Below are 25,769 nucleotides of genomic sequence, written 5' to 3' on the forward strand. Positions count from 1 at the left end.
GGGAAGAAAGAAAAGAAAAACCGAGGAAACAAGATAAAGATGAAGAAGATCACGAAGGATTAAAAGAAATGCAATAAATAAAAAAAAATAGAAGAGAAAGGGGAGAGCAAGCTACTTACCTTTGATTGTTATTAATGAGATCAAGACTCCTTCGATCAATGAGAAAAACCCAAGAGGAAAACGAAAAGAAAAGAAGGAGAAGTATAGAGATGAAGGGATAAAGAAGCGGTTCAACGAGAAATCAGAAGATGGTGGGGTGAAGAGCGGTGAAGGAGTGGAGTTCCCTGCGTGCCCTTTTAAAGAGGAAGAGGAAAACTCTGGAAGGCAGTTGGAGATCGAGGGCTGATGCTGATGGGGGCTCAACCTATTGCTGATGGGCGATTATGGGAGATGAAGCAGAGAGAGGGAGAGAGGCCTCTGCGACTTCTCTCGTAACGGAAGGCCGTTAGGCCCATTTCGAAGGAAGTCCCTCACATTTTTCCGAATTTTCAGAAAAAGGTTTTTAGAAAAGGGGGTTTTCAAAAAGGGTTTTAGCTAAAAGGGGTTTTCATAAAGTAGATGAACTACTTTTTTTTTTCTGAATTTTGGAAGGAAAATCCGAAAATATGAGAAAAATATTAGTACTTTTAGCAAGCGGGACCCAAACGAGGCTTTTGAAAGTTTCTTGTAAAAATATTTGTTTTTGAAATTTAAAGATTTTCTGAAAATAAGGTTTTTGGAAAACACTGGGTTAAATTTGGAAATTGATTTTCAGAAATGGATCTGGATCCAGGAATTTTGATAAAACATTAGAATTCAGATTTTTAAATTGAGATTGGACCTTGAAAAACCTCTGAGAAAATATGAAGAATTTGATTTTTTTTTATTTTTTTGGGAAATAAGAGATTTAGGATCCTAATTGGATCCAGATATCCGATTTGGATCAGAAATTGGGTCATAGATGAAAATTGAGTTCGGATTCCAGCAAATCCGAGAAATAAATGGAAATTTGATTAAAAATTGACTCGATTTATTCAAAAGATGGAGCTAGGGGCAAAAAGGGATTTTTTTGGATTTTTTGGAAAATTTGGGGTGTTCACAGGGCTCGACCCCTCCACCACAACAGAGGCATCAGGAGGGAGGGGGGGGGGCCTCCCTTGCAAAACACGTCGCAAGGAGGGGGCGCTGCCCCTCCCCTGCGATTTAGGGCAGCAAGGAGGGGCTTTTGCCCCTCCCTTGCGATTGAGGGAGGCAGGGAGGTGGCTTAGCCCCTCTTTGCGCAAATAGAGAGATGAGGAAGAGAAAGACAGAAGGAAAAAAGAAGAAGAGGGGAGGTGGATGCGTACCTGGGGCTGCCGGAAGGAGCTCGCCGGAAGGAGCGAGGTCGTCGATGGCGGTGCTTGGCAACGCAGAGGAGAGGGAGTCCGTCGGGAGAGAGTGAGAAAAACGAGAGAGCAGAGAGGGGAAGGGGTTTCGTAACCCTTCTCCTGCCTCACTGTCTCTAAGAGACAGCGAGAGGCGGTGGCCTCGGGTCGGGTCCGGATCCGGCCCGAATAATTTTTTTTTTTCGTTTTTTACACTTATTATACATTTTCACATACTTTCTTACAATATATAAGTAGAGAAACTAGCTAAACTTGTTAATGTTATATTGGTTAATTAAGTAACCAAAACTCAACTTTGTTTAGCTTAAACTAATCTGATTTGATTTGGGGAAATCACAAGTTGAGTCATTTATTTCCTCAACCATGCTCGGCAAGTATTCCTCCCCACAATCTTTTGATCTATATACTATGTCACAATGATTCATGGACTGAGGACTCGGGATTCGGGTTCGACTCAAAAGTTCAAAAAATTTTCAAAAATAGAAGAAGGGGACATGGAACTTTTTAGTTTTTTAATGAATAGAAAGCTCTTTTTTGAAAATGTTTACATTAAAAAGCAGTTTTTTATTGAAATAAAATAAAAATCTAATAAAATATTATTTAAAAATTAAAAGTATTAAAATAATGCCACATGTGTTCATGTCTGTGTTGGCATGTCCGAGCGTGTCCGCTTGTGTTACTAGGGACACAGCCAAAATGGCGTGTCCCTGTGACATAGATAGGGAGTAAATTGATGGTCTGTGGAATTGTGCCCTTTCTCCCTGCAATCTTCTCCTTTATATAGTTGGTAGGCCATGAGTTGGTTTGGGTCGTATGGATTAAAGTGGTCAAATTCAACTGATTTCTATAATGCAGTCTCAATTAGTTACACACAACAATTTCCACCAGTTCACTTTCAAGCCATTATAATAAATAAACATTTTTCATCAATTTAAGTTGATGTAATAAAATAATTACTACATTGTTGGTGGTTAGCTTTTAATTTATTCTTATGTACTTCCTTTTCCTCTGCAATTGTGCTTGTTTAGTAATTGTGTAATTTATTTTTAATTGCTAGTGTTTGTCGCAGATGGTCTACGTCCTTTCAATTTATAGCAAGAAAGAAAAGAACCACCGTATTACTGTAAGTTTTCCTGATAACCTTTTTTGTATAATTATGTTTAATTTTTTATTGGTCATTGCTTATTGAAAATAGTATTGGTTATCCATAACATCTTCATCTTTTGTCATATACAATCAGTTAGTTGCCTATTAAGTATATATTCTCATTCTTGGAGACATCCTTAAGTGACCACCGAGGCCTTTTCCTTCGATCATGGCAGCCGTGAAGTCAGACCAATACCCATAGTTGGTCCTGTCAAGTTTCACCTGAATAAGATGGATAGATTCTCATTTCTCCATAACACAGCAACCTCCAACTACAATTCAATTTGCTGCACACAGACACCAACAACAGCACACACAAGACAAGATATACTGAATATGATAGAATCTCAGGCCAACATCTCAAACAGAATGCCGATGCAAAGACTTACTATATGTTCTGCTATAACTGAAGTACCAATGCCAAAAGAAACACCAAAATTCTGCAACACAACTCCAAATAATGCAGAAAACAACCACAGAGCGCTAAACAAAGGCTATTTTAACAGAACCCAATCCACTGCACACAATCGATAGGACTGGGAAAGACCCGATAGCCTATAGAGCCCAAAATATGGTTACCACCTTCTGTCGTCACCATCAAACTGCAGCAAAACCCATGAAAAACCCCGATCAACTCACCTAAATCACTTCTATCATTCCTCTTACATAAAAACAACTGAAATCTGTTAAGATGTATCTATATATAAATAAATAAATATAAAATATATATGTATGTACATATACTATGTATATGTATGCATATATGTACTAGGTATATGTATATATAATTATATATACAAAATGTATTTTTTATTTATGTCTTTATTTTATTTTTGTGTTTTAATGCCCTTTGAAGGGCATTTTTGTCATTCACTTGGGCTAGCCAACAAGCCATTAGGATGCTCTAACGGCTAGCTCTCCTTTCCCTTTAGTATATAAATGGGACTAAGTCCTTTGTATAGGTATGCATTCTTTGTGCATTTGTGTATATTTTTAATAAAATATTATTTTTAAGAGTGTTTGTGTGTGCTCTCTTTGGCCCTTAGTGGCTCTTGTGCTTGTGCCCATAGTGGCAAGTTTATCTCTCTTATGAGGTGTGTGAGCCCTTTCCCTATTCATTTACATGGCATCAGAGCCTTGAGCTCTTGATTCTTGTGATACTTGTGATTAAAGTGCTCGTGTGGGCATGAGCTCGTGGATCATGCAATGATAAGCAGGAACTCCTCTTTGCAGTCTTAAAAGCCAGTGGTTTCCACCATCATAACTGGTCAGGTTGGGACCCATACCCAACCTGCTTCATCCATAGTAAGCATAATTTAAGGCAAATTAATGCTTAAAAACCCTTATAAAGGTCCAAGGTATAAGCCCTGCAAAGTTCTAAAAGTAATTAAAATAAAGAGTGAAGTTTAGTTATAAGATATCTTGATCTAAACAAATTCCATAAATGTGATGCTTTTGAGTTTTGATATTTACGTCTTTTTTCCTAGTATTGTCTGTAGTGTGGTCTTACCATTCTTCCCCTTTACAAAACGTATCATGAACATGCTTTGAATTTTATTCTATTGCCTTTACGTGACCCAAAAATGCACTTGAAATAATTCTTTTTTTGCTAATAATTTACTCACTTTAAGGTTTTAGAGAGCATTTCCAAGCTTTTGTGCCAGGTAAAGTGAAAAAAGAAACAATGTCGCTCTTGTTAAGAGTCATAAACCATTATCAGGGTTACTCTTCTCGTAGGCCCTTAAGCTTAGGAGACCTATTAGTTGAACGAGATTCATGACACGAGTCTTTTTTTTTTACCTGGCAGTCCCATGCAGGTCCCTTGGAAAAACACTATGCCCTGTTGTCCGTCTGTATCAAATGCAGGACAATGTCATGTGGGGACCATGCTGTCCCCACGTATCAAATGCATCCTTAATATAATTATAGATTTCCTCAAAAGTTTTTAGTTAGAGCAGGTAAACGAGCTGAACAAGCTGAGCTTGAAGTGTCCAAGCTTCGCTTATTCTTGTTGCGAGCCAAGCTGAGTTCGAGCTCATAATGAGCCCGAGTTAAATGAGCCGAGTTCGAGTTGGCTTGTTTATAAAAAAAATACATTGGTTTAGAGCTGGAAGAAATAGGATTACAAAAAAATACATGTAAAATATATTTTTTAATGCCCAACGAGCTTATACGAGTTGAGCTGAGCTGAGCTGAGTACCTATTGTTAATATTAAGCTTGCCAAGCTTATTTTATGAGTTTGAACGAGCTGAGCCACAAGCAGCTCAGCTTGTTTCCCAGCTGTATTTTTAGTAGGGCCAGGGTGTAATATTTTATGCATACCTTCCATTATCTAATTGATTTTTTTTCCCAGAAGGTAAGTAGTCAATAGATGGCTTCTACCTATAGGTAGCTTCGTCATTACATATAACTAATTTTCTTGCGTAAACAGACCTCAACTACTTGATAGGAGTGGGAGGTCTGCATCCTAAACTGCTAGATATTGACTTTGATATGCATGCTAATATAGTATTTCTAAAGATGCAGTGTCCCTGTCTAAAATGAAAACTATTTCTTCATTTGATGCTGCAAACTTTCCTCATGTTTTTTTTCCTACCAGATGGCAGCATTTAACATTCAAGATGCTTTGATTTGGAAGGAAAAGATTGAATCTGTTATTGATCAGGTACGCTATTAAACACAGTGATCTCTTATGCTTTTGGTTTTCTGTTTTATAACTTGAGCTTGTAGACATTGTAGAACCCCATAATGATCTTTTGAAAAGCAAAAAGTTATTGTTTTTCAAAACTCTCTCTAGCAGAATGCATTTTATTGAGACCATCGTCTCTCACCATTCTTCTTCCCAACATCATAGGTGGGATGGGAAGGACAATGGCAGTAGTATTTAAAACTGAATCACCTATTGTTTTCCAGTCATTTTATCTCTGGAAACTTCCTGAGAAAACCATGCCAGAAAACATCACATCTGTGATGATTTCATGTGGCTATTCTGGAAAGCTTACTTTCAATTGTTCTCTCATAGAACCTCTCTATCCCCAAATAATCTTCCCACTATAGAGTAGCAGAAAAGTGGTGGGGTGGCTGGAAATTGATGAGACATTCTTTTGACATGAATGATTGTTCACCATTTTCGAGCCACCTATAGCAGCAAGCATATATATATATATATATATATATATATATATATATATATATATATATATATATATATATATATATATATATATATATATATAGTAGAGTGTAGCTGCTTGAGCACCTACTTAATCAAGCTGACCATCCATTGCGCGATTGGACGGTCACACGCAAAAAAAAACTAGTCAAAACCTATGTCACATGGGTGCGGGTGCGGGTGCGACACGGGTGCGGCGCAATTTCAAAAATTTTGGACACGGGGACTCGGCTATATATATTTAAAAAAAAAAAAAAAAAAATATATATATATATATATATATATAAATATATAAATATATATAAGACTCTGTTAAAGTTGTGCCCATTAGGGGACAGGTGATGAGTTGTGAAGCCTGATTCAGGGTTTTTTTCCTTATAGGAGAGGGGGGGGGGTGTTCCCCCGGCGCAGGGGTCTAGGGGGGGCTGCCCCTGGCGGGGGGTTATAGGGGGGCAGCCCCCACCCCCCCCCCCAAGATTTTTTTTTAAATTCTATTGCCCAGAATTTAAAAAAAAAAATTCCAAAAAATGGACCAAAATGACCCTTGGTGCGTTGACCGCACCCAGGGTTTGGTTGACCGAGTCCGAGCCGCACCCGTGTCCGCACCTGTGTCGGTGCGGGTGCGTTGACCTTGGAGCCGAGTCCGTGTGACATAGGTCAAAACACTAAAAAAGATGGGTTTTTGCACCAAAAATGATTTAGCAGTGTTTTTTTAGCGCCGCTAAAGGTCCCAGCTGGACTGGGACCTTTGACGGCGGTCAAAAAACACTGCTAAATGTCCAAAAGATACACACATCATTACAATTTTGTAATGATGCATACATCCCTATGTCTTTAGTGGCACTTTTTGAGCACCACTAAAGGGTATTTTAGCAGAAAAACTCGTTTTTGACGGTTTTTTATTGTTTTTGCGCATGACCGTCCATCAAGCACGTGATGGATGGCCCGCTTGATTAAGTAGGTGCTCAAGCACCTACTCATCATGCAGCTATGTTCTATTCCCTCTCTCTCTCTCTCTCTCTCTCTATATATATATATATATATATATATATAGAGAGAGAGAGAGAGAGAGAGAGAGAGAGAGAGAGAGACCTCCTTTTGATATTCCGACCTCATTATGATATTCTGCACATGGGAACAAACCAATTACATTGACGAAGACTACACTTGAGAGGCCTGTCAAGTGGTCTACACTTGAATCCACGGGAGCCTTCAGACACAAACCACAAAAGCCTTTGCAATAAATGCTTCTTAAGCATTTTTCATATGAAATAAAGATTATTATTTTATCTTGTGTTCTTCTTCCTTTTATACCATTTTTGTAGGTTGTGCTTGTAATGTCTTCAATAGACACCTATTGTAAGCTTTTATGCTTTTGTGGAAGATCAACATTTCATTACAAGAGGAAGCACATGGAAAACATGAAAAGAAATGTGCAAAAAGAATGTAGGTGTGAACAATAGAGAACAAAAAAAAAACCAGACAGGGATAGAAGGATGTCTCTCAAAATTACATTAGGTCTAATCTCTTTAGCTTAAACAGAGATTAGCCAGAAATAAAAAATTACATTTGGGTCCTTCATCATTAATAAAATACCACATTCAGTCTTAAGAACAAAATAATTCTAAAGTAATCGACTACTCTTAACACTCCCCCTCAAGCTGGAGCATAGATGTCGATCATGCTTGCAGCAACATCTTGAAAAACTTGAACCAGCAAGAGGCTTCGTAAAAATATCCGCAACTTGTTCTTTCGAGGACACATGCTTGGTAGAGATATGCCCTGCTTGAACCATATCTTGTATGTAGTGCCAGCCAACTTCAATGTATTTTGTCCTTTCATGAAATTCAGGATTATTGACTATATATGTGGCTGCTTTGTTATCACACATCATCAGCATAGGAGATGGAACCTTTACTTGAAGCTCTGTCAGCACAGTCCGAACCCACATCAATTCAGCTGTTGTTTGGGCCATAGCCCTATACTTTGATTCAACACTTGACATTGCAACAACAATCTGTTTTTTACTCCTCCAGGTAATTGAGTTACCTCCCACAAATACACAGAATCCTGTAGTAGACTTCCTATCTTCTATAGGCCCTGCATAATCAACATCAGAATAGGCAACTACATCCAGAGAAGCCCCTTGCTTGAACAACAATCCTCTCCCAGGAGAAGCTTTCAAGTATCTAAGTATCATCATTGCAGCATTTCAGTGTACCTCTGTTGGTTTGTTTATGAACTCATCCAAGGCATTATCAGGCTTGGTCACAGTCACATATAGCAACTTCCCTTCCAACGAGCGATAACTCTTGCTATCAACAGGCTTTGACTTCTCATCCATTAAATGGACTTTATGATCCATTGGGATGTTTGCTGGTTTAGCTCCCAACATTCCTGTCTCTTTTAGTAAATCAAGAACATACTTTCGTTGAGACAAGATTAAGCCTTCACGGCTCCTAGTCACTTCTATGCCCAAAAAGTATTGAAGAGGGCCAAGATCTTTCGTCACAAAGTGTTTTTGAAGACGAGCCTTCGTATCTGTAATATCTTCCATACTACTTCCTATAAGTATGATGTCATCCACATATACCACCATAACCACTATGCCCAAATTAATTTTCTTAATAAATAATGAGTGGTCTGACGTTGACTTGCTGAACCCAAACTCTGACATAACCTCAAACAATTTTTGAAACCACGCATGAGGACTCTGCTTTAGACCGTATATCACCTTTCTTAATCTACACACCTTCTCACACCCCCCCTCAACCTCAAACCCTAGAGGTTGTTGCATGTAGACTATCTCATATGGATCTCCATATAGGAAGACATTCTTCATGTCTAGCTGACACAGGTTCCATCCATAATGGACGACCACAAAAATAACAAGGCAAATGGTAACCATCCGTGCTACTGGAGAGAATGTCTCAAAGAAGTTAACTCCATATGTTTGAGTATAACCTTTTACTATTAACCTGACCTTGTACCTCTCAATTGAGCCATCTGAATTATACTTAATGGTATACACTCATTTGCAGCCAACAATGTCAACATCAGATGGAGGGTTGACTAGGTCCCATGTCTGTCGAGAAAGTAGAGCATCCATTTCATCTTGCATAGCCTGCTTCTATCTGTTATCAAGTAGTGCTTTCTGATGACTATGAGGAATAGCTGCAGCAGATAAAGCCGAAATAAACTTTTTCATCTGATCACCAATTCCGGCATATGAAACAAACTTATAAATAGGGTGTAAAGTACACAGTCTTTTCCCTTTTTGCACAACAATTGGTCTCTCATCATCAACAGGAATTTCAATGTTGTTAGAAGCACTTACCTCAGGAGAAGATAAAGATGGGAGGCATCGAGTCAGGTGGAGCTCTACTCACATACACCAAAGGAGGATTATGAAACGTAGTTGGAGTTTGATTTGATAGTGGAGGCACAAATTCCAATGGAAAAGAGGGAACAAGAAGAGAAAAGGCATCATCTTGATCAACTTGCATCCTAGAACCAGAACTGGAGTAATATGAAACAAACTCAAAGAAAGATACATCCGCACTGACATACTCCCGACATGATATGGGATCATAACATCGGTACCCCTTTTGATTCTTGGGGTATCCTATAAAAATACACTTAGTGGCTTGAGCTGCTAATTTGTCACGATCAGGTCCAAGTTTGTGAACAAAACAAATACACCCAAACACCTTGGGCGAAACTGGAAAGAAGGGTTGCATTTGAATACAAGATCTGCAAAGGAACTTGGTCTTCCAAGGACGATGAGGGCATGCGGTTAATCAAATAAGAGGCTGTAACAACTGCATTACCCCAATATGAGGTAGGAACATTGGATTGTATCATCAGGGTGCGCGCTACATCCAGAAGATGTTTATGTTTTTGCTCAACCACCCCATTTTGTTGGGAAGTATGAGCATAAGTAGTTTGAGGTTGAATTCCACGGTCTCGATAAAATTGCAGTAATTCTTTGGTTTTAAATTCAAGAGCATTATCAATGCGGATAATCTTGACAAGAGAATAAAATTGAGTTTTTTTTTCAATAACCAAAGAATTGAGAATACTAGGAACTTTAGATCTTTCTTTTATTAAGAACACCCAAGATAACTTAGAAAAAATCATCAACGATAACAAGATAATAACGACAATGGGTCCTGGTAGGAATCTTACTTGGACCCCATACATCAACATGAAGAAGCTCAAATATTCTGTGACTTGAGTGACTATGACTGGAAGGAAACAAACTCTTGTGATGCTTGCTCAACTGGCATGCTTTACACTGAAATGATGCAGTAGAAGGAATCTGAGGAATGACTCTACGAAGCTTCGACAATCAACGATGTTTGAGACGACGATGCCACTGTACTGGACTAGATGAGAACTTGATTGCATAATGAATAGTTCCCACTGGGTGATGTAGGTAGTAGACTCCACTTTCCTCATAGCCTCCACCAATCTTCCTCCCTATAAGCAAGTCCTGAAAATAACAACACACAGGATCAAATATCACCCTACAATTTAGCTCTTTAGTAATGCAACTATTTGATAGTAAATTCTGAGGAAAAGAGGGAGCATAAAGGACATTGTTTAACTGCAATGTAGAAGATATGGAGACATTTCCTTGACCAACAATAGATGAGGAATTCCCATCAGCTAATGAGACACTCCGATGTGCAGTAGTAGCCTTTAACTCTGAAAAATTATGAAAATTTCTACATAGATGTATAGATGCACCAGAATCAATAATCCACTCACTACCTTGCTGAGACAGGTTATCACACTAGCCACAGGCGAGGAAGAGCTCGGAGGACGATGTGTAACCAACTCATCATATTCTGCACGACTTAGAGTGATAGAGTCACTAAGGGGATCAATCGTCTTCTCTACCTTTGATTTTGTAACATGTGCTTTGGGAACATTTGACTTAGATGGAGGAATGGCATGATGTCCATGTTTATCCCAACACTGATCTTCAAGATGTCCAGGTTTTCTATAAAAAGTACACTAGAGTTTACCTCTACCTCCCATCCTTTTTCCACGACCTCTTCCTCTAGTATTCGTCATAGTACCTCGTCCATAGCCAGATGAGACAGCTAATGCAGATGTCTCAGTCTCAAGTTGAGGTTGTGGAAGAGAAATGACAAGTCTACTCAATCGATTCTACGCATCAACAAGGGTGGGAACATCAGACCCAATCAACATTTGAACTTTAGCAACTGAATATTCAGATGATAGGCCTGTGAGGAACCTAACAACCATAGTCTCTGTTCTTGATGATCCTTTTATTTTGAGCAACATAGCGGCCTATGAGCATTAAGTCTCTCAAAGGCAACTTTGACTGAGGCATAATATTGGGCCAATGTCTGATCTCTTTGTTGCAGATTATATATCTCCTGCTCAACTTGGAGAATACGACTCACATTAGTCTCTTGAGAGTACGTATCTCGAAGGTTGTCCCATATTTGTTTGGCAGTTGTATAATAAATCTGTAACGCCCCAAAATCCAGGATTTGTAACTTTTTATGAAAAGTTCGAAAGCTTTGTAATAATTCGTTTATCAGAGTTTTTAAATAGTAATTCAGCAGAAAATAGTGTTTGAAATAGCAAGTCAATGGACCTTGAGCGCATTACAACGCAAACTTTCTTTCGCAACAGATTTGAAACTCCGTACATTTAATAAGCTAAATAGATTCTGAAATGCACTTTATAATAATTTAAGACTTGTACAAAGAAAGTTTTCTAGAAAGCCTTTATGCAAAGTTACCAATCTGTCTTCAGGAGCGAAACGTCAGGGAAAGAGTCTCATCCTGATTTCATCACGTTATCGTGCCATCGCAGTCCGTACAAACCTAATAATGACTTGTGCCCATAAAATGGGTTAGTTTCACGAAAACTGGTAGGTGCACAAGTGAGACAATGTAGAACATAATTAAGTACTTACATTTAATTCTATTATATTTAGCAATTTAAATAAATGAAAAACTACTACTAGTATCAATAGTTAATTAGCGCAAGAGAAATGCTAAAACTAGTATTTAACAATTAATCAGTGCAGGAGAAAAACTACAACTAGCATTAGCGGTTTAATCACCACAGAGAAATGCTACAACTAGCATTAACAGTTAATCAACACACATAAAATGCTACAACTAGCATTAACGGTAAATCAGCGCACAGTGCGCAATTAACATGTAACGTGAACCGTGTAACTTTTGTTTCGATATTAGCTGGCGTGTGGGTATGCGCAATGCACGAATCATAGAAACAACTGAAACTAGTTTGGGGGTCTATTATGCCATATATTTTCAATGCCCTGAATAGCTAGTTGAGTCCGTTCCTAAGGGGACGGTCAGTGACCGAGAGATGATTCCCCAAAGGCCACTTGTTCTACTTGTTTTAAAAGATGCATCAAACTTCTGCAGAAGTGTTGAGCTAACTTTTGTAGCCCTTTTCTCCTAACTCTGATGACTGGAGAAGCCGGATCTTTGCCCGTAGGGTAGTTGTTAACAACCTGTCCATTGGAGTTTTTGTATCGATCCATCATCTTCCTTGACAGAAACAAAAGGCGAATGGGTGCGTCAGACGTTGCTTAACTGACGACCCATTCTACATGTTCTGGTCTTTTAACCATTCGAGCATCTTGCATGTGAAGACGATCTATCACCATTTTATGATTTCAAACATGTGCCATTGCACATTCGAGGTAAACATAGACCTCTCATCCTATTCATCGCAGTACGCAACGTACCTGTTTAAAAGTACAACCACGATGAGAGGGGTCAACTTATTGTGAGTGTGAAAACATCACCATTGTGATTTTAAACACGTGCCATTGCATGTTCGAGGTAACTGAGTCCGCTCCTAAGGGGACGGCTAGTGATCGAGAGAGAATTCTCCAAAGGCATTCATAGACAATGGATGCATCCTACTTCTGCAGAAGTCTATGGGATCTACCACCTAGGATAATTTCTGGTAGTCCCGTCCCCTAACTCCGATGACTGGGGACACCGAGTCATTTGCCCGAGGAGTGGTTGTTAACAACCTGTCTATCGGAGTTTTGTACCAATCTATCATCTCCCTTGATGAATATAACAGGTCGAATGGGTGCGTTAGGTGTTATTTAACTGAAGACCCATTCTATATGCTCTGGTCTTTCAACCTACTCGAGCATCTTTCCTGTGAAGACAAATATCATCATTATGTGATTTCAACAGTGTGCCATTGCACGTTTCGAGGTTACCAGAAGCCTCTCATACTACTCATCGTAGCATGCGACGTACCTGTCTAAAAGTATAATCACGATGAGAGGGGTCAACTTGTGAGGGTGAAAACATCACCATAATGTGGTTTCAAAACACGTGTCATTACACGTTTAAGGTAAACATAAACCTTTCATCATACTCACCGCAGTACGCAACATACCTGTTCAAAAGTACAACCACGATGAGAGGGGTCTGGATTTCTCCAAAGAAATCCCCACAATATTGTTTTGTAAAAATACATGGTGTAATCATTCAAGTTTAAATTTGACATGCTCTGGTCCTTTAGACCGACACGAGCCTCTTGCCTGTTAGGCGAACAACAACATTACATGATTACAATAATGTGCCAATGCATATATCGAGGCGACCACATGCCTCTCATCTTACTCATCGTAGTCCAAACATGTCGTACATGCCTAAAAGTACGACTACGAAGAGAGGGAAAAAAGAAACCCAACGACATAATCTCGCAGGAGAAGTGAAGCAACAAGTATCTAGTTTGACAAGACAACCCAACAACAAAGTCTCGCAAAAGAAGTGATGCAACCAATATCTTATTTTGATAATGATTTATCTTTCCAATGGTGGATACAAAACTTGTGCAATTCGCACGAGGCGGGATCGCTATGGAACTCTCATTCGTCTATCGCAGTATCTATATGCTATGCATACCTCGCAATACTGGTCTCGATAAAAGAGATAAAGTTTTTTCTAAGGGATCACCCCAAAACACAAATTCGTGTCCCTAATCGGGATCATCCGAGTTGTATCGGATACACGAACCGGAATTATAAGACACTTCTCCCAAATATATTGATTTGGGAGATCTAGTCGTTATATCGCAAAAGACTTTCAAAATCGGTTTTGCAAAACTAGGCATTTGGAAAAAAATAGGTTTGCGCCTAAAGATCATCTTTTTTTGGAGAACCACAATGCATAAGTGTGAGCCATGACTTTTAAGACAAATGAGTGAAATAGTATACACTGAAAGCTCCACTTAGTGAGTGCAAGCCAACAAAGAGCAAGCCTGTGCACAATACAGTGTAACAGTGAAACGAGAAGCAAGACTCGATGTGTGAAGGTGCACATCGAGCGTAAGACGCGCAAGCAATACACGAGGTACGAAATCATACCTTGGCTAAGCAAGTGCGTAAGGTGACTCGCGAGGTACGAAGTCGTACCTTGATTAAACAAAAAGCGTAAGCAAGAAAAATACAAGAGCAAAGCCTGTGCGCGAAGCCCATCGACAAAGTAGGAACAAAACAACACATGCAAAAGCAAAATGCGAAAGCAAGTCTGTGCACAATAAGCGCGGCGACAACAAAAAACAATAAAACACAAATAAAAACTAAAATAAAAGTGACTAATATTAAATTTCATGATTTTTTAGTGTAAGAAATAAATTTTTAACAAAATCTAAAAATGATGACTACCAATTTAGCGAAAGCACATGGAAGTGAGTGAGAAGAGTCAGAGAAAACACATAAAAAGCATGAAAATTTGAGTAAGAAAACATATAATAAGAATATATGGAGTGTGTGGAAAGCATAGGAGAAGCGTGGGGGAATCGAGGTTCTTATCAAGTTTCAGAAGCGAGGAGTATCGCGCTTTTGAAGCGAGTTCCTGGGAAGCGAGCTTCCCACCTATCTAAGAAGCTTCCAGTAACTCTGGTTTTAATACTCTCAATGACCTTTTAGTGTGTATTTATACATGACTTTCACTAGTATATCTTTCAAGGGCACACGGATGCTCATAACTACTATGCCTGGAATATTGAATACAATCCTTATTTTGAGATTGTTCTTCACTTATCTCATTGTCATGAGATTCTTCTTCACTCATCATATCATTTCTGATATCCTGATCTTCGTCATAATCATAGATCTTCATCATAATCATCGAACTTTGGAATTAGATTCAATAGAAAAGAATACTTAGTTATGTCCTTGGAATTTTCAAATTCAATTTTTTTTTTCAAGAAAGACACATTTCTTGAAATATATAGTTTCTTATTTTTAAAATCAAAGCATCTATAGCCTTTTTGGTTATTTTCATATCCAAAGTAGCATTGACATTTGGATATTTAAATTCGGCAAAAGCGAATAGATGCGGAGCATTTTTACCAATTCATAAATGGGTTTTGACCTAAGTTTGAAGCCACCAAGTTGGTCCTTTTTCATAGAGGAAAGATTTCCTCTATTGTTGATACGATTGAGGAGCTAAGTATGGAGGGAAATAGGTTGAAGAGGCACCCCCAAGAATGATGATGAATATGTTTTAGTCGTATCTAGGCCGGGAACCTATGCTACCACATAAAAACCACCTCACCTTGAGAGACAAATCAATGAGAATGACAAAAAAAAGCCACTTGTCACTATTGCCATGAACAATGGCCGCAAAAGGTACAAAAATTAGCAGGTCTCATTTTCATCCACAAAAGCTGAATATAGTGTCATGACCGCTACCATGATAGAGGTGGTCTAGCTAAGAAGATTGTTTGTTGACATGGAGGCTCGTATAAAAAGAGCTTCGAAAATGTATTGTGACAACAAGAGTTTTATTTACATCAAAAAACGTTTAGTCAAGAATTATCAGGAGTAAGTTTGAAAAGTTTTTCAATTGATGATATATTTTTCAAGATAACAGATGACATTCTGTTAATAAGATAAACTGCGGTCAAAGTGACTTCAGCCCAAAATTCTTTGGGTACTTGATTTGAGATAAGCAAAGTTTGTGTGGTTTTCATGATGTGTCTGATTTCTTTTGGCCAAGCCATTTTGTTGTGGAGTGTAGGGACAAGATTTTTGATGTTTAATACCATTTGATTCTAGGTAATCTTTCAAATCTTTTGATAAAAATTCTCCTCCTGAATCAGTGCGAAAGATAAAGATATCCTTTTGAAATTGATTTTTGACCAATTTGTGGAATATTTGAAAATATAAAAGACTTTAGATTTATGTTTGAGAAGGTAAATCCATGTGTGTCTAGTAAAGTCGTCAATAAAGATCATATAATATGCAACCACATCCTTAGATACAGCAAGTGTTGGGCCCCAAACATCCGAATGTATTAAATCAAACAGTCGTGTAGACACAAGTTCCTTCTTGAAATGGCAATCTTTTCACCTTCACAAGAATACAATCTTCATATATAAAGTTTTCAAGATTACAAATTTTTTTCAAATTTGGAAAGTGAGATTTTGGATACATTAGGATGGCCAAATGTTTTATGCCATAAATTCAAATCTAGTTTCTGAACATTACAACAAATGGTATTTTTGGGTATTTCCAAAAAATCCATTTAGTATAACCCTCTTCTATGGCCTTTCTCCAATCAGCTTCGCTGACTGGCGATCCTGCATTCGACAACCAATAGAACAAAAGAAAACATTATACCCAAGGTCAGATAATTGAGAGCGACAAGATTTAGGTTTAACTTGGGAATATATCTAACTTTTGGAATAAAAAAGCTTTTTGAAATATTTTCGAAATTTCCTATTCCCTTTATCTCAAGGGATGTCCCATCAACAGTAAAACATTTGACCTGCTTGAATTACGACATTCGGATAAGATATCACTATTTGGTATCATATGAAATGAGGCACTTGAGTCACTAAGCCAAAGAGTCTTACCGAGGTCAGAGATGCCAACAGAAGAGACCGCGACTTCGGTTGATGAAGCTCTTTTGAGAAGAGGTTGGAGAGCTTCTACAAGTTGAGTCAAGGACATGTTTCCAATGTTTGATTCTTGTGTAGCTTTGAGCTCACTTGTCTCTTGTTCCACCGATGCTACATTCCTCTTATAATGTCTCTTTAATTTAGGACAATATGTCTTGACACGTCTCGGTTCACGACAGTAATAACAAATACATTTTTTCTTCACAAACTCATTGCCTTGTTTTCTATAGTTATGATTGTTTGGTCTCCCGTAATATGGTGGTTTGTAGGCATGTATATGGTTTTCCTGCCTTAGACACGGCTATGACCCAATCTTCATCGACTTTAGCAATCTTCTTTTTTGAGTCTATTTCTCCCCATATTTAACTCTTCAATAGTATCTTCAATAGTGAAAACTTTTCCTCTATGAAGAAGAGCCGATTTGGTAGACTCGGTCTTAGAGCATTGATGAATTGATAGAAATGTTGTGCTTCAATTTGTTTTTGACGGAATTCTATATCTTCGGGGCAATGCCATTGTGGTTCAAAAAGAGCCAACTTATTCCAAAGCTCAGAAAACTCATTAAAGTATTCTCTAATACTTTTTTTTCCTCGAGTCATAGTGCGTAGTTTGTCTTGTAAGTTGAAAATATTGGCAATATCTTTAAGAGAATACATTCTCTTAAGATAGTCAGATGCTTTATTTGCATGTTCAATTTAGCTAGACTCGAGCACTTCTTGATATCAATACTACTAATGAGCTAAGACATAATCTTGTCATGCCCTATTCTTCATTCTTTCCATTTTTTCTCATACGTGGTCATAGCCTTGGTCTTTTCGGCCTCCCTAAGAGGTACCTCATTTTCTTCTTATGTCTTAGTAAGGATTAGTTTGGGTTTCAAATCCGACCTATTCACTAATCCCCACAACCCTTTCCCCCATATGAAATGCTTCATTATTGAAGCCCATGTTACAAAGTTTGTGTCATTGAATTTGATGGGTTTTAGGGTGACATTATCATTGTTATCTATGTTTACAAAGGCTACGAGAAAAACTAAAAGATAGAGAGGAGAAAGAAAAAAAAGGAGATAATCAAAAGTATCACAAGTACTCCACCACCAAGAGAGCACCTCCAATGAAGAACACCAACTCACCAGCACTCTACCACCAAGAGAGCACCTCTAATAAAGAGTACAAACACATGAGCACTTCACCACCAAGAGGACACAACAATCTCATAAGTACTTGAGTAAATTTTGCAAAAGAGACTTTATCTCTTCAAAGTCATGAGTAACACACTTTCCAATGCACCAAAAAATCAGCTTGATCTTCAAGCTCTGATACCATGAAAGGAAACAAGGTTCTCCAAAATATATTCACCAAGAGAACAAGGTGGACACTGAAAGAGTTCCACCATCGTGCCAAAGGAACACACACAAGCCACAAAATGAGCTTCAAACACAAACACCACTAAAGGGGCAAACACAAGGAATACAAAATAAATAATTTATTGATCAAGACCATACAAGAAGCATATTTTGAAGAGGGGCTTTGCCCCATATTTATACACAATGACGAGAGGACTCATAGAGAGTGACCCCAACGACTCTAAACAGAGCCAGGAGCCCAACGACTCCCTATGTTGACTAGTCAACAAATGTTGACTAGTTCAAAACCAAAAAGCCAAAAACCTAAAAAATCTAATCCTAGTTACACTAGTTATATTACATACATATATATATATTTATATTTACATTTATTTTTAACAAGTTCTTGGTCCTTTCTCTTTCCCCTTAACAGCATACGCCCTCAAGTATCAGTTGAAGCACTTAGAATTGGCATATGCATGCAGTTCCTATCTTTATTGCTGTTTTTACTTTGATGATATATTTATTTTTGCAGCATCAGGATTCACTTGCAGCCAATGGGAACAAAACATATTCTTCATTTGAGTTTAAGACTAATGATGATGAGAGAACTGCTTCTTCATCAGATCGTGAAAGTCAGTAAGTAACCATTTATACATTCTTGTACTTTGATGAGCTAGTCTTATGATGAAATGTAGCTTGAATGAAGATTCACTTTTTTATCTGAGAAGGTTGCTTGAAGTTTCGAGATACTAAAATGTTCTGGAGCATATTCTCTTAACGCAATGTTGCATGAGCCCTTCTGCAGGGTAACTGCAACAAGTTCTTGTTTCTATAAACTCTTAATAACATCTGTGTGACACATGTATGTGAGTTGATGTTGATGCTTGTGAATGTAGTAATGCAAGTCCGATTTGCATAATCGGAATGAAGATGGGTCTCTAGCATACCCTAAATGAGTGCTAATGCTTGAAATGAGGCCTTTTAAGCCAACTCTGATTTATCAGTGGCAATCCTAAATTTCTTGCATCAAGATGATGTGGTCAGTAGCAATGTTATAATTATTGTATCAGAACCCAAGTCGTATGAACCTGAGATATGAGTGTATCTTACTGTATCATATCGTAAGATACAAGCATAAACTCGAACTAAAACTCACAAAAAATCTGAAAAATAACAAAAAAGAGAGATTTTCATAAATTTAAAAAATTCAGAAAAAATTCATAGAATGCAATAGGAAAAAAGAACATGAATATATGCATTATGAGTAACTAAACATAATCATGTACTAGTAAAACATTCAAAATGAAACTGATAACACTACTAAGAAACATTTAACAAAAGTCACAACTCACAAGCAAGAATGTTTGATATCAAAATTATATATTACATAACCTAAGTCACATGGCTGCGGGTGCGGGGGTGCGGCACTTTCAAAAACCTAGGGTGCGGGGGTGTGGCAGGGCAAAAATGTAAATATATATATATATATATATTATATATATATAATTTTGAAGTTTTAACAGTTAACATTATCATAATTTAACAGTTAACATTGTCATAATATCATTCATCATGCATACAATATATCAAACTAAATATCAATCAAATAAGTAAAGCAATTACATAAATCAACCTAAATATCGATCAAATAAGTAAAGCAAAAAAGAACTAAATTACATACCAAAAGTAATGGATCTTAATAATTTTCTTCTTCATCATCAAATGCATCATTAGAAGGAAGACGGGGCTCTGATAAATCTATGCTTTTCATATTGAAATCATGGTCTCCCTCGAAGTCACACTCTTCTGAGTTTACATCCCAAAATTTGGATGTTCCTTCTCTGCGTTACAAACCCAATTTGAAAATGTTAAATATAATAAAAGTATATTTAAATAAAAAATAAAAAATAAATAATCAAAAAATTAAGAGAGCAAATTAGTATCTGTATTCATCATTAGTTCGCAAAAGTAGTCGAAGATTTGAATGAACATATACTAAATCTTCTGCACGCTTACATGTGAGTTTGTTTCTCTTCACGTTGTGGATTTGAGAATATGTGCTTCAATTTCTTTCACAACAACATGAACTAGCAGGTTGCGATAGCAATCGTAATGCAAGACGTTGGAGAAGAGGTGTTTCTGATCCAAATGTTGACCACCATATGATAGGATCTATATTATTCTCCTCTCTCGCGAATAATGCTGGTCCATATAATCTCGAAGATGAAAATTTTCCAAACTCTTGTGTGACTGGATTTAGAAGATATGCTTCAGGAAAAAGTCTTATCATACACATATTTCTATGTCTTGATAGCTCTGAGTTTAAATTTGGAGGGACATGACAAATACCACCTGCTTGCCATTTTTTTGCATAATATTTTGGATTAAGAGAATGTGCCATGGAATGCAAAGGAGTGCTGCTCTTATCCCATATTCTGACTAAAATTAAATGAATATGGTTAAAAAATTCTGAATCATCCAATGCAAGATTTTTTTCTTCATGCTTGAAAACAACTTATATTTTTTCAATCATATTATCCCACATTTCATAAACTCTGTAAAGCATGGGCTCATTCTTATCAAATTCTCTCAATATTTCCCAAATAGGTTGGGTAAATTGAAGAAAGTATACTATTTGGTCCCAAAACTCATTATCAACAATGAATTTCTTAATTTCTTGAGCCTTGGCATCATCATCAGCACGATAGAAAGTCCAATTTTCATCAGTCACCATGCTAACCAAAGCATTCTTCACTTTTTTAATCCTCTTCACCATCACAATGATGAACGCAAAACGTGTTTCAACGACCTTCAACAATTTCAAGTCAGAATGCCTATTAAATATAACATTAGCACGATGGTGATTAACAACAAAATTTCTAATGCTTTTAACATTTCTTTCTAAATCTTCAATCCATGAACATAAAGCATATGCTTGTTAATTTTCTTCTTCTTTGGGGTTGCATATGCTCTTCAGGGTCAGATTTAAGTTGTGTGCTATACAGAGAGTCTAAAAAATATGAGGGTAGTCACTCTCCAAACTCAACGCTGCACTTTTACAAACTAAAGCGTTGTCTGTAATAATTTATACAACATTCTGATCACCCACTTCTTTTATTACTTCTATAAACAAACCATTCAAATACTCTGCATTTTTATATTCTCCAAATGCGTCAACTGCTTTCAAGAATACTGGGCCACTAAGCGAAGAAGCAATGAAATTGATCAGTGGACGCCTTTGAATATCTGTCCATCCATCAGACACAATAGAAACTCCATTTTGCTCCCATGAATATTTTTTAATCTCCAACAACCTCTCCACATTTGTCCTTTCTTCTGCAAGAAGTGTGGTTCGTATTTTTTCTGAGCTTGGAGGCACATAGCCGCTCAAATTACAATTTGCCAATGATATTACTAAATCCTTCCAATAAGGATTTCTAGCCGCATTAAATGGGAGTGAAATAGAATAAAAATACCTCTTACTTTTTTATCAAATTCTTCTTTTCCATATGTATTGAATGCTGCTTGTATCGTTCTTCTACCTCCTACATTGATTTTTTTTTCAGCATCTTCTTGGTGGCTTGCAAATGGCACACTAACTGTGCATGAATCAATCATTGTCTTTCTCTTCTCATACTCTTCTTGTATTTTCTTGTATTGTCTTCACATTGTCTCATCAACTTTTCTACATCCTGAAATGCCATGTCCTAGTATCTTCAACAAATGAGCCTTCACTCTTGTGTAAGACCCAACAAAATCTCTTCACAGAGCTTGCATCAAAATCTCTTGTCTCCACCACCTTTTTCTCTAGTTTTTGCAAGTTCATCTACATGTACCCATAGTGGCCCCACCTCATCAGTCCCACTACAACTATCAGCAAAACTAGCACCAGAACTCAAATGTTGGGATGAGGATGACGCAAGTTCTTTCCCTTTATCCGTCATTTTTATCCTGAAAACACAAAAAAATTATATTCAAAATTTCAAATCAATTATACAAACATTATCATGATATATATATATATATATATATTATATCCCCTGCCAAAAACAGGGAGGGACTCCGTCCCTCCCCTGAAATAAGAGGGAGCAGGGAAGGGACCCGACCCCTCCCCTACCGACCCAACAAGAGAGCGAGAGGAGGGGCTCGGCTCCTCTCCTGCCGAAAACAGAGGGAGCAGGGGGGGGGTCGGCCCCTCCCCTGCCGACCCAACAAGAGAGCAAGAGGGGGGGCTTGGCCCCTCCCTTGAAATCAAAGGGAGCAGGGTCGGGGGCTCGACCCCCTCCCCTGTCGAAAACAAAGGGAGCAGGGGGGGGGGGCTCATCCCCTCCCCTGCCGACCCAACAAGAGAGCGAGAGGGGGGGCTCGTTCCTCCCTCCCCTGAAATCAAAGGGAGCAGGGAGGGGGGAGGGGCTCCACCCCTCCCCTGAAATCAACCCCTGCACTTTTTTACTTTTTCGGCAGGGGCCATTGACCCCTGCCCTTCTCTTTCTGGTAGGGGTCGATGGCCCTGCCCTTCCTTTAAAACCAGCAGGAGCGTTCGACTCCTGCCTCTCTTTTTGGAAACCCAGCAGGTGCCGATGGCCCCTGCCCCTCTTTTATTTGTCTGGCAGGGACCGATGGCCCTGCCCCTCTTTTTATAAATCCGACAGGGGCCGATGGCCCCTGCCCTTCTTTAAATATCCGACAGGGGCCGATGGCCCCTGCACCTGTTTCCTTTGATGGCATGGGTCATTGGACCCTACCCCGTTCTGTTTCAAGTCGGTAGGGACCATTGATCCCTGCCTTATATTGCGAAGAAGCCGAATCTCCTCTCTACCTTTGCTCGTTTATTTGCCTTCCAAAAAGTCATGTTTTTGTAGTTATGCAACAGAGCCTGTACGCGTCCCGCGAACCGAACCTGCAGTCACTTACGTTCGCAGGCGACCTCTTTCTCGCAACACTCCGAGGTAGGGGAAATTGCACAAGGACTTAAATAACTGAACCAAGCTTAAATAATTAAAGACTGAAAGAATTAAAATATATATTTACATACGTATAAGTATATAAGTATGCTCTTAGCTCAAGGATACGGTTTCACGATCCTTGTCCTTTACTTACGCATTTTCCTGCTTTCTGTTTTTAAATTTGCCGTCGCGGTTTGCACCCATGCTTTTGTTTCTGCATTTACTACTTTCTGTCTTTTAGCTCAAGGACGCGGTTTCGCGATCCTTGTCCTTTGCTTTCGCATTTCTTGTTCTCTGTCTGCCGTCGCGCTTCGCGCCCAGGCTCTTGTGTTTTTGCATTACTGTTGTTGTTTTCACCTTGCTATCACACACACTATCCTGTAGCATTTCTTCGTACAGAGTTTCATAGTTTCAAACTTAGGGAACATGCGTAGGCTTGCACCTTTCTTGCGCCTGCGCCTGAGGAATAACAAGGTTTAAACTTTGCAACCTCGATGATGGAAGGGGTCATTTGTAAAAACCATGATTCATCGATTGAACAGTTTTACCAATAATGCTGGAGGCTTTGGGTATTGCGCCATCACAACTGGTTTTCTCGAATCAAAGCGTTCGGAAAGAGTAGTTTTTCTACTTTGTTTAATATTTTTGACGCAACTCGGGATTTTCCTAAAAGCCATGACTCGAGTAAGCTTTTGAGCAAAATTTTCTCATGCGAAATCTGCATTCACCGTTTATCGTTATTAGTGTCAAAATTTGCGTTGCATGTTGACACTACGATAACGAATGCAAGATTTGAGAAAATCGCATGCCATAAGTTAGCACATGATACTGGTCATTTCAAAAGTTTAGAATGATGACATTTTATCTTTGCAAATTATGTTGTTGAGGCTCTTATTGAGGACTTAGAACCCTTCCTCGTAACGTGCTCATAGACATGCATGGCATGCGAGTAATACGACAGATGTTTGAGATGGTCATACGACCTCGACCAGTGCTATGCGCACATTGGTAAACCACATTACATATTGATTGATTTTCGCCTTCACAGGTAAGATGCTCGATTGGGTCAAAAGACCAGAGCATTTAGAATGGGTTGTTGGTTAAGTAACCCCTGACACACCCATTCGTTTCTTGTTGTCTGTCAAGGGAGATGACGGATTGGTACACACACTTCGATGGAGAGTTGTTAACAACCATTCTACGAGCAAAGACTCAATGTCCCTAGTCATCGGAGTTAGGGGATGGGACTACCATACATTATCCTCGGTGGTAGATTTCTTGGACTTCTGCAGAAGTAGGATGCATCCGTAGTCACGAATGCTTTTGGGGAATCCTCTCTCGGCTAACGGCTGTCCCCTTAGGAGCGGACTCAACTAGCTATTCGGGTTATTCAAAATACATAGAATAAGAGACGCCCGAACTAGTCTCAGTTGTTTCTACGAATCGCGTCTGTGCGTACTCATGATGAAACATAAAATAACTTGTGCACTCTACCTAATAAGCATAGAATTGTTGTTTTGTTTAATGCTCAGAGATTTTCAATTCATTGTTAAATGCTTTGATATAATGTGTAGCATGTGCTAGTTAGACTTTCACCCATGCTAGTAAACTGCTCATGTTAATTCAACAACTGCATAGTTACTCCTCATGCATAATTAATTGTTTATGCTTCTTTCAGACGTTTCTATCTACTTGTGCACATACTAGTTTTTCATAAAACTAACCCATTTTATGGGTACAGGTGATGATTAGATACTTAGCAAGCGATGATGCGATTGCCAGATGTTTTCAGGATCCACTGTTACCACTCGCAGCTCTTGTTCTGATCATTTTGGGTTTTTGTTACGGATTTCTTAAGAAAATCCAAATTTTGTACAACTTGAAACTGTTTATAATACAAATGTTTTCATTTAGATATTTGCAAGCTATGCCTTTGTCATTTATGCGCTTTTAGCTAACGTACCCAAGATTGTCGACTTGCCCTCTTTTCTTTTAAAGACATATTTCCGCTGAATTTATAAATAAACTTTGAAAAGAAAAAGGATTCTCTAGTCTTGTAAACCGTTTTAAAAAAGGTTTACAAGTTCGAAATTTTGGGGCGTTACATAAAGAACTTTAATATCGGGTTTAGGGGTAAATAATAAAACACAAAGTTTTTGTATCCTCGTGGTCCCCCAAAATCGAAACTCCAAGAGTCCCGTACTCCTGACGAGACATCTCAGAAAGTACATTACACTGTCCTTTTATTTTTATTAGATTTTTATTATCCCATTTTTTTAATTTGCAATTCAGCATGCAAACAAACAAAGGCAACAACTCGCATCTACCCCTACGAGAGCCATCACGGGACTCCCGCCCGTGGAAACACATAAAACAGTGCAATGCAGTGTAAAATATTAATGTGATTTTTGCGATGCATTTAAAATAAATAAAGGAGCAAACCACAGCTCGAGGCCCACCCGACCCATGATGATTCATTTCGATCATCGATGCACCATATGCAAAAAATCATGAATAACATACCACAACACATTACTTTTGAATGCTTCACAATTGCACATTCATATGTGCAAATTTTAACTATGCGCATGAAATAGAAATTTTCATAAGCATGTTTCCATTCAATTCATATGCTAGAGACAAGTGCACGCTTTCATTTAATGCACATATTCACATCGATTACTTGTTGTCATTTAGTGCACACATTCATGCCATAAGCATGTTTTCTTTGAATGTGCACATTCATGTATGCAATTTCAACGATCCGCATGAAACAATAATATACATATGCATGTGCATGAGTTCACATAACTAGGGGTGGCAATCGGGTCGGGTT

General features: G+C 38.3%; 1 protein-coding gene across 6 annotated transcripts in view; it reads left to right on the forward strand.

The window, feature by feature from the left end:
• LOC149845179 (protein ENHANCED DISEASE RESISTANCE 2-like) overlaps positions 1-25,769 on the forward strand; it is a 211,289-nt gene that overhangs the window by 19,815 nt on the left and 165,705 nt on the right. For 3 of the 6 annotated variants that reach the window (XM_089995582.1, XM_089995581.1, XM_089995586.1), the window contains exons 4-6: positions 2,422-2,487; positions 5,111-5,176; positions 18,520-18,623. In XM_089995582.1, coding sequence (XP_089851708.1) covers positions 2,422-2,487; positions 5,111-5,176; positions 18,520-18,623 — 236 coding nt within the window. The remainder of the gene's footprint in view (positions 1-2,421; positions 2,488-5,110; positions 5,177-18,519; positions 18,624-25,769) is intronic. The other 3 variants (XM_089995583.1, XM_089995584.1, XM_089995585.1) reach the window with 1 other exon arrangement.

This window comes from Nuphar pumila, chromosome 2 (genome assembly GCF_984573655.1).
Source record: "Nuphar pumila chromosome 2, dmNupPumi1.hap1.1, whole genome shotgun sequence".
Classification (NCBI taxonomy): domain Eukaryota; kingdom Viridiplantae; phylum Streptophyta; class Magnoliopsida; order Nymphaeales; family Nymphaeaceae; genus Nuphar; species Nuphar pumila.